Here is a 20530-nt window from a genome sequence, read left to right as displayed (position 1 = left end):
TTCTTGAAGAGGAGTAAAAGCTGGAGAGATTCCTTATACCAAACTTCACTTAACTGTTGCCTTTCCCTTCGAAATTTTTTCAGATGAGTATTAGTATGTCGAAGCTGGAATTCTTTTGCAACAGACCTACTCTTGTTGCTTTGATCGATTTTGGCTTTGATCTGAGTTCAGGAAATAACATGGTAACTAGTAAAGATCTCCCGAAAGATCCCGATGAATCTTCAGTGATCAAAGAGAAAACAGAAGAACTGGGCCATACTCATGTCAAAGGGTTGCTTGGTCGCGGAAAAGAACGTGTTGTGTTTTTCCTAAACATGAATGTTGACAGTGTTACAGTGTTCCTCAATAAGGAGGACGGTTCTCAGCTTGCTATGTTTGTGCAAGAAAGTTTTCTGCTGGATATTAAGGTGGGGCCCTTGCATGATATTAAATTTGTATTGCTTTTAGCAACGTATTACTTTTTATCTCTATCGAATTTTGATTGGTCATTTAGAGACATTCCTGTTGGATTCCCAACCATGCGATCCCAGCTTTAAAGTTTGTGCCTTTTCATTTTTTGTCTTGATATTTTACTTTTATATCTACTAGGTTCATCCAAGTTCTACTTCCATAGAAGGAACCCTTGGGAACTTCAGGCTATGTGATCTAACACTTGGCTCAGACCAGCGATGGGGTTGGCTATGCGATATTCGCAATCAAGGCGCTGAATCACTCATTCAGGTATTCAGTTATTCTCTGAACTTCACACTACCACTTTTTTATAGATGAAAGTCAGTTGTCCAATTTCCCACGTAATTTCTTGCAATCACTGGCTGATATGTGTGTCTATATATATAAACATATATGCACACACCCCCCCCCCCCCCCCCCCCACACACACACACACAGAGGGGAGAGAGAGAACATGAGAACTTTGAAGGGGTAGAGATGAGTTTTAGTCAGTTGAGGAATATTCTCTGATCTCTTATTTTCTTTTGGTGCACCACATGTAGTTCCTTGCTGTATAGAAGATTGGGTGTCGTTTGTCGAGAATCTTATGTTTTGTAGGTTCTCTACTTTTTTTTGGGATAACCTTTTGTATGCGGCTGATTTTGGCCATTTCATTAATGAAAATATATTTACTTGATATATATATTGAATTTGGGTTCTGTCATAGCTACCCTTTTGTTATATCTCTTTAACATATATTTTTTATTACTTTGTACTAAGATGGTTTCTCCCCTGGTTCAGTTTGTATTTAAGTCTCATAGTACAGGAGATGACGATTATGAAGGATATGACTACAGCTTGCGTGGTCGGCTTTCAGCAGTTCGTATAGTTTTCCTTTATAGGTTTGTTCAAGAGGTAAGCGTTTTATTTCTTTTAACATATTAAACTTGCTCTTTCCTTTTGCTTCTTTGTGACCTAGCATTTCTTGAGAAGGCTTTGGTCTAGTTATAACTTGTGAGTATTCTTACTGTCAAGCTCATTAAACTTGTATGCTGCTATTGCGTACCTGTAAACTATACGGGATGCTTTCTTTCAGAACAGACACAAAAGAAAATAATCATTCTTCTTTGTTTGAGAGGTGAACATGCACTGCACATGGAACTAGAAAGAGCTAGACCAATTTTTTTTTTGTCCTTTAGCTTTCCTGAAGTCCAGAAAATTATGAATGCAAACAGAATTAGATATCATCAACTGGTGAAACTTCCCAAGTGGATGTCAGTTAGAAGATAAGAGTTGTTAGTTTTTTCCTGTGTGTATATATGCTTGGATTTCAGACGAGGTAGGGGTAGGCCAAAGAAGTATTGGGGAGAGGTAATTAGACACGACATGGCGCAGTTACAGCTTACCGAGGACATGACCTTAGATAGGAGGGTTTGGAGGACCCATATTAGGGTAGAAGGCTAGTAGATAGTCTCATTACCCTGCCTTATTAATAGTCGCATTATCGTAGTATAATTTCTTGTGCTCTAATTTATGCTATTATGCTATTATCTGTTATTTCCTGTGCTTTGATTATTCTATGTTATCTGTGTCGGTTGCGTTACTTCATTTCATTTCCATATCGCTTTGAATCTCTTAGCCGTATCTGACCTCTTTTTATGTTTTTATTGAGTCGAGGGTCTCTCGGAAACAGCCATCCTACCTTGGTAGGAGTAAGGTCTGCGTACACTCTACCCTCCCCAGACCCCACGTTGTGGGATTTCACTGGGTTGTTGTTGTTGTTGTTGTTGTTGTATATATGCTTGGATCTGTTTAATCAATGAGGGGGATACTTTTGTGTTGTGTATGTCTGCATGAAATTTTCTGACAGATTCATGCTTTTTTAAACGTGCAGATTACTGCGTACTTCATGGAGCTTGCAACTCCCCATACTGAGGAAGCTATTAAACTCGTTGATAAGGTTGGGGGGATTGAATGGTTGATTCAGAAATATGAGGTTGATGGCGCCTCTGCAATAAAGCTGGACCTTTCACTCGACACCCCACTTATAATTGTCCCAAAGAATTCCAGAAGTGAAGAGTCAGTCCCTATCCAGCTAATCTTTAATTATTCAAACTCTAGCTTGTCTATTTTATGCATGTGCCAATTTAGAGTTGTCTTTCCTGGAGACTAGGATGCCTAACATTGAATTTCATCTTCCAGCTATTTAGTTATCCGAACTTTGGTTTGTCTGCATTTTGCATTTTTCCTTTAAGAGTATTTTCTTTCCTTGAAACTGAGATGCCTCACATTTAAATAGGAAATGATTTGGAGGAATAACTTTGATAATTTGGACTCTTTGTTTCTTTTTTGCTGATTAACAAGAAATCCCCAAGTGTCAGCCGGTGCACGGCTCGATAATTGCTTGATAATGGGCTTGTTCCTCACCCTTCCCACTTACATACCTGGCTTTTAGTCTGCAAGCTCTGATGTGCGTCTAACCCACATATCACTTGCTGCGCTCTTACCACTGAACCAAAGCGCTGGGGGCCTTTGATAATTAGGACTCTTACAATAACTTCGTTGCATGATGCTATGCTATTTTGTGTGTACATTGATATTGATGTGCTTTTTGGCTTTTTGCTTCCAACTATCTGACAATATACCACCTTATTACTAATTCCTGGAGTACTTGAGCTAAACCGAGCTGTGCTTAGCCCAATGATTTTATGATCTAGAAGAGATGATAATAGGGCAATTGTGGAGGATGATCTTGCTGTTTTGCCGTTTCTCGTTCATTAGTTTTGGTTTATCTTGCAAGAGCTCCTTCTAAAAAAGTTACAGAAAGTCTTAGTGGTTTCCAGAATCTGGCACTACCAATGCCCAAAAAAATGAGGAAGTTATGACAGAAGGTTCTTACTTTCAATCAGGAATACCTTGTTATGCTCAGGAAAGCATGGTATTCCCTTCTCTATGTACTTCTTTGATGGTGATGCAACATAAAATTCCTGAATTGTTTCCTTTAGCAATTTAAAGTTGGAATGTCGTGGCATCTGTGGCTCACTGGTAACAATTTTAGAATGCCATTTAAAACATCCTCTTCACCGATTAGTGTAGACAATCCCAACTATTAGTGTCTCTGAAACTTCTAACTCTGACAATTTAATTCAACCAATCAAGGTCTATTTGTCTCTACCGAGGCCTTGGAACTAAGTTGATTCTATTATAGCTTTCTCTCCATTCATAAAATTCTCACAAGCTTATGCACATCTTTTTACCTGTTGCTTCTTTATCAGCCTTACTCATCATTGTTCTTCTTAAGATGACTCTTGTTTGTTTGACCCATTTTTCTGTGTTTTTAATTCTTCACTGCTTTTGGTTGCCTTATGCTCTCTCTATCAATTTTCATAAAAAATAAATAATGGGAAGTCCCAAAAATGAATCTATTGATTCACTCCAATTGGTTTGAGGGTCGATGATTTACTTCCTGTGCAAATTCTTTTACTACTTTAATTTCATAAATAGCTTTAAGAATATGATACCAAAAAGTGGAGAATCTACAACATAGTATGATTCTCTACATACGACACTCAGTCTTCTATATACACTGGAACCTAATGGTTGCAATAAAAAAAGAAACTAGGAATGAGAGAGTATTCCTCAATTGTATATAGGCGTTCTATATTCCATCAAAAGCTCTCCTATTTGTTTCTTTCCACAGGACCCAAATGAGTACTAGTAGGATAACATCTCAGGCTCTTTTACTTCTCTTTCTTCTTCTAAATTTTCAGTGGGAGAGTGCCTCTGTCACTGTGCTCGGTATCGGCGATTGCATCCTGAAACATTTTCAAAATCTCATACCACAACCGAGTTGCCACGACAATGTAGTGGGAAGCGGTCCACATCTTCAACTGAACATTTGCAGATGAAGCACCAGTTGACATATCCAATTCACCTTTTCCTCAAATTTTCAACTGTCAATATAATTCCCCTCGCTACCAACCAAGTGAAAATACACCTTTTTTGGTGCCCTAGGAATCCAAACTGATAAGCGTGGAAATACTCCTTCTCCTTTGCTAAAAGCTTATGATAAAATGACTTCACTTAACTAACCATCTCTTCCAACCCTCCACATGAGTCCCGACTTAACATGAGATATTGCTGTCTCTATCATCCAGCCAACTGACTAATTGTGTGTGCATATTTTTTAACTAAAGCAAGAATAAGGTTCATGTAAAATATTTGCATACAATTTGATGTTAGAGGAATTGAAGCTTCCTCAGCTGACCATTGCCACTATGTTCTACAAAGTGGTGCTTGCTCTTTCCTCGTCTTTTTCCTGTCTTTTTTGTTGAACATATATTTTGCTCTTTGTAAGCGAACGGATTTTAGCAAATCTTTGTATGCTTGAATGAAGTACAACGGTGTGAATTTTTTTTGGATTTAGCGCTTGTGGCTTTTGTTTTCTTATGCTGTCATTTGTCTCCCAGTTAATTTTCAAAGACAAATATGTTCCCTTTCTGTGCAGTTTCATGCAACTTGATCTTGGCCATCTGCGTGTCCAAAATGAATTTTGTTGGTTTGGCTTTCCTGAAAAAGATCCTTCAGCTGTCCATCTCGATATTCTTGATGCAGAGGTACTTGATTTCTGCTTTTCATGGTCAACAATCCTGGAATTAAACGTAGAGCTTTCTAAAATCTTCTGTAACATTTCAGATTCTGGGGATTAACATGGCTGTGGGAATTAATGGATGTATAGGCAAACCAATGATACGTGAAGGCAGAGATATACATGTTTATGTTCGGCGCAGTTTGCGAGATGTTTTCAGGAAGGTCCCAACATTTGTTCTGGAAGTAAAGGTTGTGTTCTGTCAGCAACCTTTCTATACGTGGTTTCATATTACCTTCTGTGTAATATAAATTTCTTAAGATTGTTTACTGATATTATTTTTCTGAGACTCTTATTTATTCGTGGCTCATTGCTTGTTATTTTATATACAAGTCGGTTTACCATTATTTGGCTGTTGCTGGGCAGAGGTTTCTTGGTTCTGCATTTGCTATTTTCCTCATTTTCATAAGAGCCCAAAAGTTGATACTTCTTGGGGTTTTAAATACGGTGTTTGATTCCTTATGTTATAAGTCTTAATGTTTGTTTCGAACTTTTCAAACAGGTTGGATTGTTGCACGGCATGATGTCAGATAAAGAATATAATGTCATTCTTGATTGTTTCTACATGAATTTCTCAGAGAATCCGACACTTCCACCTAGTTTCCGCAGCAGCACATCTGCTTCAAAAGATACAATAAAAATGCTAGCTGATAAAGTGAACGTAAACAGTCAAATACTCCTATCACGAACGGTTACCATAATGGCTGTGGAAGTGGGCTATGCCTTGTTGGAGTTGTGGAATGACGCTCATGAGGGGTCATGCTTGGCTCATGTTGCGGTTAGTCATTTTATATGTGATACTAAATTATGATATGTACAGTCTCAACATCAAGGTCTTTGTTTGAGCTTAATCTGCCATTTAGCTTCTTTCTTCTCTCCCTTCCTCTTCTGTTTTTTCTTTCAGTAGCAAGTTGTTTGGTCATTGTATCATTGTATCCATGTCACATTTTACCTTACTGTGGCCTGCTTAACTGTCTTTTGCAGCTTGAAGATCTTTGGGTGTCATACCGAATGACATCATTATCTGAGGCTGACCTTTACATTACTATCCCAAAGTTCTCTGTTTTAGATATTCGCCCAGATACAAAGCCTGAAATGAGGCTGATGCTTGGGTCATGCATTGATGCTCATCGACAGAACTCTCCTGAAACCGATGTTGACTTTCCAACTTCAACAATGGTTGTGATGGACTGCAGATGGAGATCAGCTTCCCAATCATTTGTTCTTCGGATACAGCAGCCTCGTATTCTTGTTGTACCAGACTTCTTACTATCTGTTTGTGAGTTTTTCGTGCCATCTTTGGGAGCACTGACTGGTAGAGAGGAGATCATGGATCCCAAGAATGATCCAATTAGTAAAAACAACAGCATAATCCTGTCCGCTCCTCTTTATGAGCAGAAAGAGGATTTAGTATTATTATCTCCCAATAGACAGCTAGTTGCGGATGCTATAGGGATTGATGAATACACCTATGATGGTTGTGGAAAAACAATACGCCTGACTGATAAGGTGGAAGAGAAGGGGCTTCATTCATCAGGAATACAACATATTATCATTATTGGTCGTGGCAAGAGGCTGAGATTTGTGAATGTGAAAATTGAGGTACCTACAATCTACCTCAGTACTCTCTTGGAAAATTTCAATTTAGAGAGCATCCCTTATGCAGCACTGAAACACTTTTGTTTGTTGACTTGTTGCCTTTGTGAATACTGAAAGTTGATGATCATCTTTCCTAGTCATGGAAAGCTCTGAGTCCTTTGAAAATGATCTTGTGCCTATAATATGTTTATTATGCAGAATGGGTTGCTTTTAAGGAGATATACTTACCTAAGCAACGAAAGCAGCTACTCGGTCTGCCAAGAAGATGGTGTTGATGTAACCATATCTGACAGTAATTCTGACAATGATGAAAGTATGAAGTCCATGGATGAATTGTTGTATAATTCAGATGCTTCTGACTTTGACCCGAATGGATCAAGTAAAATACAAAGTTACAGTTTCGAGGCCCAGGTAAATTAATTATTTGAAAATTCTTTCTGTGATCTATTATATATTTTTGTTTTTCTTCATATGTAAATTGTGATTATGACATTACAGTGTTAGCTTATGTTTATATATTTCCAGTTGTACTTTGTGATACAATTTTCATTATTAGCATCATTTGCGCACACTGAATAGAATTGGGTGCCTAACAACAAAAAAGTAAATAATAAATAAACAAAGCAAACATTGTCCAACTTTAAGACCTACCACCTGAAAACTGTCAAGTAATATGGTATGGAGTTAGTGCTGTTGAAGAAGCTTCAGATAGCATAAAAAGTTTTTCCATCCTTTTTTCCTCACCTTCGGTCATAAACAGTACGTTGTGGGGGCTGGATAATTGTAATCTGATATCAATTAATTCCCTTCAAACACTATTCATGTTCGATATTTTATTAGTAGGACTTGTTTTACTTCTTCAACTTATTATCTTGTTATTCCATTGATTTTGTTTGCAGAGCAATACCCTCTTTGATAAATTTCTGGTAACATCATGATGAGCATATATATATATATATTTTTTTTTTTTTCTTTTTTTCATTTTTCTTTTGCATATATGTTTCCTTCTCTTTTTCTACCACTGCTTTCTTGTACTCTAGTTACCATTGTTACAGCTCACTGGCTCTCGTCAGCTCTTAAACAATATCATTCTGGTTCTTAACTTTTTCTTTAGATTGAGGCATAGTTGATTGATTGTTATATTGCCTCTCGCAGGTTGTTTCTCCTGAGTTCACATTTTATGATAGTAGTAAGTCATCTTTGGATGACTTTGCTCATGGTGAAAAACTCCTCCGGGCGAAAATGGACCTTAACTTCATGTAAGATCCTTGTCACTGAAAGCTATCTTTATTTTCCAGTTTTTCTTTCAGTAAGTATGAGCATGTCACTGGAGGCCAGTAGATTTGGCCATGCTGAGGTGTAATAGTTAAGTTACACATGTCATAGTTTAATTGGTAGTTTGATGTTTGCCCTAATATATTACGTATAATGAGGAGGTAAATCATCAGTATAGAGATCCAGTTATTTGCTTGCATGTATATCCGATAACAGCTGATTTTGATACTAAGAATGAGATGATTTCTTTCTTCTCTCTCTGTTCCTGCATGCTGTCAGGCACTTTTAATATCATACCATTTGTTTCACTATATCCTAAACTCTATCAACACGGTCTGAATGCTGAGAAGCTCATTAAATGTAGCGAACAGGCGAATAGCACTTTGAGCAACATAGTTATGTACCTCCTTCATTTTCCAGATACTTATCGATTTGATGCAACAGGTATGCAGCAAAAGAAAACGACACATGGATCCGGGGACTGGTAAAGGATTTAACTGTTGAGGCTGGTTCTGGTCTTATTATTCTTGACCCAGTTGATATATCTGGCGGATATACTTCCGTTAAGGATAAAACAAATATTTCTTTATTGTCAACGGATATATGTGCCCACCTTTCTCTTGGTGCTGTCTCCCTTCTACTCAATTTGCAGAATCAGGCGACTGCTGCTTTACATTTTGGGAGTGCTGATCCCCTGTTGCCATGTACTCAGTTTGATAGAATTTGGGTTTGTCCCAGAGGTATTTCTTTTTTCCATTTCTTGTAAGTTTGTTTTCGTTAATCTTTTCTGTTATAGATCTTGATGTTTGATTCTGTTGCACTTCTGCAGAACATGGGTGTCTTAACAACCTCACATTCTGGAGGCCCAGAGCACCTTCGAACTATGTTACTCTGGGAGATTGTGTCACATCGAGGTCAGAAGATCCATAAAATGTGCTTGCGCTCTGTTTATCGACAGCTTTGTTTGCGAATTCGAATGCAATATTTTCATTGAGTTGATACCTGATTCTTGGTTAATTTTTTATTGGAGGACGTCAGATTGATGCTTCCATTTCATCTGGTTGAGTTGAAATAGGATTGATAATGCTATGATTTCAGGGATAATGATTTCCCCCTGCTCCAAAGTGATCTGACATAAAATTTTGATACCAGTGCCAACTTGGTGCTGATGAATACATATGTTACCTTTCTCAAAAGAAAAAGTGCTCTGATATAATTCCCCACATAATTAGAGTTTTAGCTGAAATAAGAAAACTTATGTAATAGTTTATTCTATTCTTTTTAAACATCGTGCTGGTGGTACTGCATAATAGCATCCAAGACGCCTGGATAACTATGGGCAAGTAAAGCAGACTTGTAATCTGTTGTTACATCAGAACCAAAAGAATAATTACCATGCATAGAATAATAAATAGTTAAAGCAAAAAATGGAACTCTACTTTGCTGGTTGAGTACTGATATTTACAAAAAAATTGTTGACAAGGCCCTTTTTTGAGCCGAGGGTCTATCGGAAACAGCCTCTCTACCAACAAAGGTAGGCGTAAGGTCCTACCCTCCCCAGACTCCACTTGTGGGATTACACTGGGTATGTTGTTGCTGTTATTCTTCTCTGAGGTGCTTAATTTTGCTTCTGGTTGTCCATTGCTTGTAGTCTAGGATTAAACCATGAACCTTCAGTAAGATGTTTGGTTGTAAACTGTGAAATTTTTCATTTAGATGTTTCCTCCAGCCATATGCCCTGAAGTATCTTTTTAGTCATTAGAAGTTCAATTTCATTTCAACTGTCATGTGGAGTTTAACACCTTTATGAAACATAGTAGCTTTTTTGTTTGATGTAGTTTATTTTTGGTATTCTTGTGCCATTTAACTGCTTCTACTGTTACCTTTGCGAAGAGCACGTTAATGGATAGAGAAGCTAGAATTATGTTTGCTTTTTGCTGGAAGAATTTTAATGTCTTGCCTAATTCATATCGTTTCCCCACTCTCAGTCCCAATCCTCCTTCACAAGCAGTTGTTGCTGTGAGCAATATGTATGGGCGTGTTAGGAAGCCACTTGGCTTCAGGATGATAGGTTTATTTTCTGACATTCAAGGATCTGAGAAGGCGCAAGATGTTGATGATTGTTCTCTTTGGCTGCCCATTGCCCCACCTGGATATGTCGCTATGGGTTGTGTTGCTCATATAGGAACACAACCACCTCTTAATCACATAGTTCATTGCATACGTTCTGATCTGGTAACATCAACGAAGCTTTTGGAATGTATCTTCAGCACTGCTGCTAATACTACACTCACACCAGGTTACAGTATTTGGCGTTTGGATAATGCTCTTGGGTCATTCTATGCCTATGCATCTAGTAGTCATCCTCAGAAAAGCTGTTGTTATGATCTGAATAATCTTCTTCTTTGGAGCTCAAGCTGGTACACTTCTTCATTAAAAGTACCTACTGTTGATCTAACAAGTGAGAGCGAGCACCTGCATCACCAGACAAGTAAACAGAGTGCAACTTCATCAGGATGGGACATCATCAGATCAATTTCTAAAGCAACCTCTTGTTATATTTCAACCCCAAACTTTGAGCGAATCTGGTGGGACAGGGGTAGTGATCTTCGACCTGCAGTCTCTATATGGAGACCTATAAGACGTCCTGGTTATGCAGTACTGGGTGACACTATTACTGAAGGGTAGATGTTTATTTTTCTTTCCTTTCAGTTGATATTCTTTTCCTACTATACACCAGTACAACCTTTTTTGACATGTGGGATCATTCCTTGTTTCAGCTTAGAACCACCTCCCCTGGGTATAATCTTCAAGGCCGACAACCCTGAACTTTCTGCAAAGGCTGTGCAATTTACAAAAGTTGCTCATATTGCGGGCAAAGGACTGGAGGAAGCTTTCTTCTGGTACCCAGTTGCTCCTCCTGGTTACGCTGCTTTGGGATGTGTAGTAACACGTAGCAGTGAAGCACCCGATTTGGATAACTTTTGCTGCCCAAGGATGGATCTTGTTAGTCAAGCTAATGTCCTTGAGATGCCCATTTCAAGATCTTCAGGCTCCAGGGCTTCTCAGTACTGGAGCATTTGGAAAGTTGACAATCAGGTCAGAGATACTATCTTCTGGATGACCCTTTTTTTAATAGCATCTTAATCATCATCAATTTTAGTATCTGTTGCATTGTTGCTATATCTTCTCCTGGAATGTGTACTTCCTTGACCTGCTGCTTACTTTCCTTGATCACACAATCATTTTGTACTGCATTGCAGGCTTGCACTTTCCTTGCTCGCTCTGATCTGAAAAAACCTTCTAGTAGATTGGCATTTACTCTTGGTGATTCAGTGAAGCCAAAGACAAGGGACAACATAACAGCTGACATGAAAATCAGATGCTTTTCTGTGACTCTATTGGACAGCTTATGCGGAATGGTCCGCAGCCCTCAGAAACTGTCTCTTTACCTATATGATTTTTCTCCTTTTTTGTCTGTTTATCAGGGCATTCATGTATTACAGGTAACACCTCTTTTTGATGCAACAATCACTAATATTAAGCTTGCAACACATGGGCGACTAGAGGCAATGAATGCTGTTCTCATTTCTTCAATGGCTGTGTCCACCTTCAACACGCAATTAGAAGCGTGGGAGCCACTTGTTGAGCCTTTTGATGGAATATTTAAGTAATATATTTCACCATCCACCCTTTGTCATTTTGTTACTATGTTGACTCCCTTTTCTTCTGTTGCTGCTTTACCGCAACTGTTATTCTTCATTTTGCAGGTTTGAGACATATGAGACCAATTTACATCCGCCTTCCAGAGTTGGTACAAGGGTGAGAGTTGCTGCAACCAGCATTTTGAACATAAATCTGAGTGCGGCAAATCTTGATGTATTGGGGCAAGCTGTTGAGTCATGGAGAAAGCAGAGAGAACTCGAGAAGAAAGCAATAAAGATTAAGGTGACAATGTGTGATGCTCAAGATATGCTTCAGCTACTGTTTATGTTTCAGTTTCTGATTATTTCTAGCCTCTACAGGAAGCTCGTCGTGGGGATGCACATCAAGATAATACTAGTTTTGTGGCACTTGATGATGATGATTTTCGGATGGTGGTGGTCGAAAATAAACTAGGGTGTGATATGTACCTGAAAAAAGTTGAGCAAAACTCAGATGCATTTGAGTTACTGCCTCCTGATAATTCTGTTTCTGTATGGATTCCACCTACAAGGTATTCTGATAGATTAAATGTTGCCAATGAATCAAGGGAACCTCGCCGTTATGCTGCTGTTCAGATAGTTGAAGCCAAGGTTGTCGACATACTGATTTCTATGAGTGGGGTTTGCTGTCAATGAACTTTAGTTACTTATGAGGTTCTCATTTTGTTTCTCTTAACAGGGTCTGCCTGTCAATGATGACGGCAATAGCCATAACTTTTTCTGCGCTTTGCGCTTGGTTGTGGAGAATCAGGATTCAAATCAACAAAAGCTTTTTCCTCAGAGTGCAAGGACCAAATGTGTGAAGCCACTAATTACTAGAAAAGATAACGTGGATGAAGCCACCGCTAAATGGAGTGAACTCTTCATATTTGAAGTTCCTTTGAAGGTAATTGGCTGAATGGAATAAAGAGAGATGTGTACTTCTACAAACTTTCTTTTGCATAGTAAACTTTCTTGAAAAATAGAAATAAGAGCTGAAGGCGAGAACAAGGTGTCCTTAAAAAAGATGGAGGATATGTATAACAGTTCTAGTAGAGCCTTACCATATCTTTGGAGGTCTTTCAAGGCTATTCCTGAACACCATAAGGTAGTCTTAAACAGAATGCTCAAAAATGTGCTCTATCCCATGAAGAACCTGAAGACATGCTCCTACTTGGAAACATTCTCAATTTTGTTTCAGCCCAAATCCTCCACCTGTACTGTGAGCATTACGTTCGTTTTGGAACTTCCGATAAGCATTTGCCATTCTTGTAATCAATCTTCTATTTTCTTGTAGGGGCTGGCAAAACTGGAAGTAGAGGTGACAAACCTTTCTGCAAAGGCCGGAAAAGGTAACGTGGTGCTTTGAAGATATAATTCTTCCGTCTAAACTCCTTATCTGCTTGATTATTCAAGGTAACTGAAAATTTAGAATTTGAAACTCCCTCCGCATATTGATATTATGCTTTTAGTAACATATATGGTGTATCTCTTGTTTTGTATTTCCATTTTTGTCTCAGCATGCACGCCAAAGAGATTAATCACTATTAGAGCTTTCTGATTTTCATATCGAAATTGAAGGGGAGAAAGCTTTGTTTTGCAATTTTGCTTAGATTTGCTATAGCTTAACTGAAAATGAAAGTTTCTTCCTTTCTGAGGGATTATTCATCAGAGAAATGCAGTAGTTTGCGGAACTTGAAACTTCTTTGCTGCAGATAGTCTCATAATTTGGAGTTTTTCTTTCCTTTTATGCAAATAGTCTCATAATTTGGACTTTTTCTTTCCTTTTACTAGCTAGTTTTATCACTTCCAGTGCACCTTAGCCTCCCTCATTCTACTCCATCTGTTTAACAATATCTTTTCTTGGTCATGCTTTCTATAGTATTTTGACATGGCTTCTTCACTTCCGTTATTTCCTTGTCTGAACTGATTTCATTTGCTTTTCCTTGAGCCGAGGGTCTATTGGAAACAGCCTCTCTACCTCCCAAGGTAGGGGTAAGGTCTGCGTACACTACCCTCCCCAGACTCCACTTGTGGGATTACACTGGGTATGTTGTTGTTGTTGTTGTTGTCTCAGAAAAGCTAAATAGTAGGTTGACTTCTTCAAAATTCAGATCAGCAAGGCTGGATTTTAGTTTTTATTAAATTATAATTGCTTGATTCTAAAATTTGCTGTTTGCATATGTTCAACATAGGTGAGGTTGTTGGTGCGTCGTCATTTTCTGTTGGACATGGTCCAAGTGTCTTAAAGAAGGTTGCTTCACTCAGAATGCTACATCAGGTGTCTGACGTTGAAAACTTTGGATGTTATCCTCTACGAAGAAGGGTTAGTTGCACTGCTTGCTTTTTTGTCTTTGTTCTTATTTTATTCTGTCATATTGGAAATTTTATTGTGGTCAATATAACCTCCTTGTGTGCTCATATTGATATCATTTCTAGGGTCAACTTAACAGTAATGACACAAATTCTTGCGGCTGCCTTTTTGTCTCAACGTCTTACTTTGAGAAGAAAACGGTATTAACCTATGAAAATGACGAGGGAGAAAAGACTGGTGCTAGTGATATAGGGTTTTGGGTAGGACTTACACCTAAAGGTCCATGGGAGAGCATCCGCTCCTTCCTACCCATGTCAGTGGTTACCAAAACATTGGGAGATGATTATGTGGCTTTGGAGGTTGTCACCAAAAATGGAAAAAAGCACGTAATTTTCCGGGCTCTTGCTACAGTTAGCAATGATTCAGATATCACATTGGATATTTCATCATGTCATGAGTCCATGATTCATACTCAAAATCTGTCTTCAGAAGGTAGAAATTATAGCATATTTGTTGATGAGATTTTTGAGAATCAGCGGAATCATCCAGTTTCTGGTGGAAATGACCCAAGGCGGTGGAGCACTAGGGATTTTGCCTATTCCTCAAATGTTAGTATTTTTTGACTTACTGTTTTTAGTTAATGTTGATTAGCTTTTGTTGACCTTTTCCTCTTCTATAATGAAGGACTTTTTTGAACCTACCCTACCTTCTGGGTGGAAATGGATATCGTCTTGGACTGTTGACAAATCTCAGTTTGTTGACATTGATGGATGGGCCTATGGACCTGATTTTCAAACCTTGAGGTGGCCACCAAACTCTCCCAAGTGTAGCACAAAGTCAGCTCACAATAGTGTTCGTCGAAGACGTTGGACTCGTACAAGGCAGCAAGTTAAGGAGAGAGGTGCAAATAACACAGACAAAATTGTTACTAGTCCTGGTTCTTCGGCTATCTTACCTTGGAGATGCATCTCCAAGAGCTCTAACCACTGTTTACAAGTCCGTCCATGCCTTGGTTATTCTCAGACTCCTTATTCATGGGGTTGTCCTATTGCTGTGGGCTCTGCCTTTGCCTTGGGTAAGGACCAAACACCTATTGAGAGCAGTACACTTTCTCGACAAAATACTGGAAGGCATGGAAACAAGATACCTATTTCTGCACTGAAACTAAACCAGCTTGAGAAAATGGATCTACTTTTATGTTGTCCTGGTGGCAGTGGTAAGCAGCTTTGGCTCTGTGTTGGGACAGATGCATCAGTTCTTCATACAGAGCTAAATGCCCCCGTTTATGATTGGAAACTTTCAATTAGTTCTCCCTTGAAGTTGGAGAATCGGCTTCCTTGTGGAGCTGACTTTACGATCTGGGAAAAATTAAAAGATGGCAACACTGTAGAGCGACATCGGGGTTTTATGGCATCACGAGAGACTGTGCACATATATTCTGCTGATGTGCGGAATCCTATATATCTGATGTTATTCGTTCAAGGTGGTTGGGTTATGGAAAAGGTAGATGTTCTTGAAGTAAATTTGTGCATTTTTGTGCTTTTGGATAATACTTGTGTCCTCACTCAGACACACACATGCACATAGCATTTGTTCATTTTAACAAAAGGCTTTTGTTTGTAGACCTGCTCTGATCTACTTTTTTCCTCCATGCAAACAGGACCCTGTACTCATCTTGGATCTTACGAGTAACAATCATGCGTCATCATTTTCTATGGTTCACCAGCAAAGGAAAAGGTTTGTATCACTTTACGTGTTGCTAGAAATATATGCACCAAGAAATGGCACCAACATTCTTACTGCCCTTTCTTTTTGTGTTTGGTCACCAGAAATGGACATTGATATAGAACGTGCGAAAATATTTTAAAGAAACAAATGAATAAATACATCAAATTATCAATTGTACCTCAAACTGTAATTAGTTGGGGTTGGGTCTATTAATCCTTTGTATCATCATCTCTAAAATAAATATACATCATACCTATTATAATAAAAGTTCATTCATTATAGGGATGCGGAGAACTCTATCGATAAAAAAATAAGTGGTAAGATAGTTTACCATGATGTACTTGGTGGTATAGTCGAACAATAGCATTATTAAAAAGAAAGAGTTTAGCATGATGTTCTGTCAAATTATCCCCCATTGGAGAAATACTCTGAATTTTTTTAATAAGATACAAAAGATACAAGGCTCATTAACAGTTTTATTGAAGAAGTATGCCTAAGCATAAAACTCACCCTAATGCAAAACGACTTAGGCAGGAAGCAAAGTAAAAACGCCAAGAGCTTTAAACAAACAGGCTTCCCTAGAGAAAAGCCCAAAAAGATCACATGTTGGATCTTTGCTCTCTTTTCTAGTTTTATTAGAAATTGTTTTATATTATTATTTTATTATTATTATTATTACAGCAAAAAGAAAACATTCTAGCATAGAAATCAAAATAGCCTGCAAAATAGTGATTTTCCTTGTCATGAAAACTGTTAAGAAAATGGACATTGAGCCTAACTCAACCTCAAAACGAGCTCATGAGTTCAGGATTGCCTGAGAACATATAAGGAGACAACAATTCATTCCCTCAACCAATATGGGGCACTAAACACCCCTTCCTCCACATATCAAGAACTAGACATCTGGTGTCGGGGTGCAACATTGGGTAAAGCATTAATAGAGATGTGTTTAGCTCTGATACCATGTTAAGAAAATGGATATTGGGTCTAACTCAACCTCAAAAATTAGCTCATGTGTTTAGGGTGCACAAGACCATAAAAGGAGACAACATTATTCCACCAACCAATGTGGGGCATTTAACAAAAGCTAAAGTTAGATATTACCTTTATCCTTTTGTTAAAATTAACAGAATTTTGATTGGATGTGTTTAGCTCTGATACCTATGTTTATTAAATGTTTTGGGTTTGAATAAGAAAATGTTCATTCTTCATTCTCAATGCTATCATATGCTATACACATCCCTGCAATAAAGTCCAAATAGAAAAGTCTGGTTCGAGCATGTGAAGAGGGGCACAGGTGCCTCAGTGAGGAGGTGTGAGAGGTTGGCGGTGATAGGTTTGAGGAGAGGTAAAGGTAGACCGAGGAAGAATTGGGGAGAGGTGATTAGACATTACATGGCACATGTCCTACTCACCGAGGACATGACCTTAGATAGGAGAGCATGAAGGTCGAGGATTAGGGTAGACGGTTAGTAGTTAGTAGAATGTTTTCTCTTTTCAAAGTGGTAGAGCAGGGTTCTACACTAGAGCATCTATTTGTTCCCTTACCAGTGTTGTTAATATTATGCTAACATTATCTTATGCTTATGTTTTATTACTACTGTGTTTCTTTTTACTTTGGCCATCTTTAATATTTGCAATGTTAGTACTTATTCCATATTTTCATCATAGCTTTTACTCTTGCATTTCTTTCAAACCATTTTCTGAAAAACGATTTTATTGAGCCGAGGGTCTACCGGAAACAGCCTCTATACCCCCACAAAGGTCTGGGTAAGGTCTGCATACACCCCACCCTCCCCTGGGTATGTTGCTATTTGTAGTAGAAAAGTGGGGCTTGATACTCCTTGCTCGATCATATGAATAATCTGCATTAGTAATTGCCAGTGAGCTTTTATGTTCCTATTGACCTTTAAGAAAAATAATTTGCAAATGATCTTAGTATTCTGAAGAGGAGCTAATGTGCTTCTCACTTTTTGATGAAGTAAGTAGGATATCGTTAAAGGCATCAAGCAGATACAAAAAGATTACAAAACAAAAGTTTGTCAGCTTGTATATAGTTGAAGTACTACAAAACTAATGAGTTGACAAAATCCAAAAAAAAAAAAAAAAAATCAGAATTAGTTACAGGGGAAAGGTTAGCCCAATTAAAGAGGCTAGCCAAACATCTAGCCTTACAAAAATCCAATTGAAGTTGATACACCATCAAAGCATCTATATGGTAACTTTGTGCCTCTCCTTTCCTTTTTTTCCTTTTTTTTTTTTTTTTTTTGAAACTGGTAATGATGTATTCCTCAGCATTAAGGACATGCTGGAGACCTCCAAAAAGTGTTAAAGTCAGCCTAAATTACAAAGAACCTAAAGGATCAACTAACTGTTCAGCTTCCTTCTTTTCCTCTTCCTCTGTGAATCAGTGAGTGTGACATGAGTGAACCCATTTGCAGAAGCTGTTTCATTAGGTGGGTTTTCAATCCAGTTTCAGGAGTGACAAAGCTAGACCTCAGTCTTTCCATTACATAGAAGCTGCATTTCTTACATAAGTTAATTTATAAGGAAAAAGCTATGTTTCTATGACAAGTGGGAAATAGGTCTCTTTGTGCGTATGAACACACACACACACCCCATGATTTCCTCAGAAATTATCTCTTGACGGGAGACTATGTGATACTAATTTTGTATGGACTGGGCCTTGTACAGGAGGTTGCGCGTCAGTGTTGAACGTGACATGGGAGGAACTACTGCTGCTCCTAAAACTATACGGTTCTTTGTTCCATATTGGATTAGCAATGACTCGTTCTTGTCTTTGGCTTATCAAGTTGTGGAAATTGAGCAATTGGAAAGCTCAGATGTAGATTCAATTTCTCTCTCCAGAGCAGTTAAATCAGCTAAACTAGCACTGAAAAATCCCCCTACTTCAGTGAGTAGACAGGTTGGTGCAAGGAAAAACATTCAAGTACTTGAAGTTATTGAAGATTTGAGTCCAACTCCCAGCATGCTTTCTCCACAACACTATGTTGGCCGCAGTGGTGCCATGTTGTTCTCATCGCGTAATGATGCCTATCTTTCATCACGGGTGGGCATTGCTGTCGCTCTTCAGAATTCTGAGAACTTCAGTTCTGGGATATCTCTTCTTGAGCTGGAAAAGAAGGTAACCTAGATAAAGTTTGGGTTATTCACAATGGATAAAATTACGGCTCTCAATAAACTTGGCTTTCCTGCAGCAACGTGTTGACGTCAAGGCCTTTGGTGTGGATGGATTTTATTACAAGCTTTCGGCGGTGCTGCGCATGACTTCAGACAGAACAAAGGTATCCTCAATTGTGTAACTCCTTGTCGTGTTGGCTGGTGCTTAGTGGTGAATAGGCTGCATGTTATCTGTCCTTTCAAATTGTTTTCAAAATGCATGTCATTTTACCAACTTTGTCGCAAATGTATTTCGGCTAGCCCAATCATATAAGGAAACCAGCCTAGAAAGTTTACGCGAAGTTCAAACTTCTTGATGAATTTTTCTTGTACAGAAGGGCTTCAATGTGGTTTTGTCCTGTTGTGGAATACTTTAATTCAATAAAACCATAGGCAAAGTTATTGGATGTGAATGTTCTAAGCTAAAGTCTTGGAAGTTGCAACATATGCTTCATGAGCATTCTGTCATGGAGGGTGTTCCTAAGCTTATAAGCTAGTCAAACTGGCTATAAGTACTTTTATCTACACGTTTGGTAAATACCCAAAGTGCTTATAAGCCAAGTACTTATAATCTATAATCAGTCAAAAGCCATAAGTTGGTCGTCCCCAACTTATGGCTTTTCAGCTTATAAGCACTTTTGGTTTGACCAAGTCGTTTACTATTTTATTCTAACATTTTTTTTAATTCTCTAAATTCCCTTCCCAAACAAGATCACAGACTTCCTCTTCACCCCATATCCATTGTTCCTCGTTTATCTTTACAAGGATACTTCTAAATTTATGTTTTTGAAAAAATAAAAATAATGGGTATTTTAGTCATTTTAAGTTTTTAACAAAAGAACAACTTATCAGCACTTTTTTACCAAACACATTTTCTGTTTATTTTCAGTTTCAGCACTTTTATCTGAACACATACCTGTTTATTTATAAAATCAGTTTCAGCACTTAAAAATGTTTTTCAGCACCGACGCTTCTTAGCGTTTTACAATCAGCTAACCAAACAGGCTCATAGTCGGATTCTTTGTAATATCCATGTTTTCTGAAATAGCTGATCCTTGAAGAGGTCAAATGAAAAGGAATGACTGAGATGTCAATTTCATATTGAATGATTGATGGGATTCATTTGCAGGTTGTGCATTTTCAACCACATAGCTTATTCATCAATAGGGTTGGATGTAGTGTGTGCCTGCGTCAGTGTGATTCTCAGTCAGTAGAATGGATTCATCCTACAGATCCTCCAAAACATTTTTCATGGAAGTCTAGTAAAGTGGAACTCTTAAAGGTCTGTAAATAATCAACATTCTCCTTGCCGTTATTCATAGTCTTCCTCAATGTTAAAGTAAGTCTGTTTTTTCATTCTTATGATCCATTTTTATTCTTCTTTCTCAGTTGCGGCTTGATGGATATGATTGGGGTCTACCATTTAGTGTTGATACTGAAGGTGTTATGTGTATTTGCTTGACAAATCAGACCACTCGTAAACTAATGCATCTCAAGGTTGAAGTGAGAAGCGGAACAAAAAGTTCACGCTTTGAAGTTATAATTCGACCAAATTCCTTCACCAGTCCTTACAGGTTTGACTGTTATCACATACTTCAGTTGTGATCCTTCTTCCTGTTGGAGTTTGACATTTAATCCTTGAGTTGTGTCATTAATTTCTTCTGTTTGAGGTGT

At 38.2% G+C, this 20530-nt stretch overlaps 1 protein-coding gene across 2 annotated transcripts in view; it reads left to right on the top strand.

The window, feature by feature from the left end:
* Positions 1–20530, top strand: part of LOC132629881 (uncharacterized) — a 77130-nt gene that overhangs the window by 50089 nt on the left and 6511 nt on the right. For both annotated transcript variants that reach the window (XM_060345285.1, XM_060345286.1), the window contains exons 27-54: positions 84–407; positions 589–720; positions 1231–1344; positions 2324–2508; positions 4937–5045; positions 5125–5268; positions 5580–5855; positions 6062–6679; positions 6875–7087; positions 7832–7935; positions 8396–8691; positions 8781–8865; positions 9940–10635; positions 10732–11050; positions 11215–11373; positions 11458–11621; positions 11722–11899; positions 11977–12246; positions 12335–12541; positions 12932–12986; positions 13830–13960; positions 14074–14556; positions 14633–15451; positions 15609–15685; positions 18371–18821; positions 18895–18981; positions 19986–20138; positions 20246–20430. In XM_060345285.1, the coding sequence (XP_060201268.1) occupies positions 84–407; positions 589–720; positions 1231–1344; positions 2324–2508; positions 4937–5045; positions 5125–5268; positions 5580–5855; positions 6062–6679; positions 6875–7087; positions 7832–7935; positions 8396–8691; positions 8781–8865; positions 9940–10635; positions 10732–11050; positions 11215–11373; positions 11458–11621; positions 11722–11899; positions 11977–12246; positions 12335–12541; positions 12932–12986; positions 13830–13960; positions 14074–14556; positions 14633–15451; positions 15609–15685; positions 18371–18821; positions 18895–18981; positions 19986–20138; positions 20246–20430 (7034 nt within the window). The remainder of the gene's footprint in view (positions 1–83; positions 408–588; positions 721–1230; positions 1345–2323; positions 2509–4936; positions 5046–5124; positions 5269–5579; positions 5856–6061; positions 6680–6874; positions 7088–7831; positions 7936–8395; positions 8692–8780; positions 8866–9939; positions 10636–10731; positions 11051–11214; positions 11374–11457; positions 11622–11721; positions 11900–11976; positions 12247–12334; positions 12542–12931; positions 12987–13829; positions 13961–14073; positions 14557–14632; positions 15452–15608; positions 15686–18370; positions 18822–18894; positions 18982–19985; positions 20139–20245; positions 20431–20530) is intronic.

The sequence above is a fragment of the Lycium barbarum genome, chromosome 3, assembly GCF_019175385.1.
Source record: "Lycium barbarum isolate Lr01 chromosome 3, ASM1917538v2, whole genome shotgun sequence".
Classification (NCBI taxonomy): Eukaryota; Viridiplantae; Streptophyta; class Magnoliopsida; order Solanales; family Solanaceae; genus Lycium; species Lycium barbarum.
Note: the sequence above shows the minus strand (reverse complement) of the source record. Positions and strands in the feature narration are given on the sequence as shown.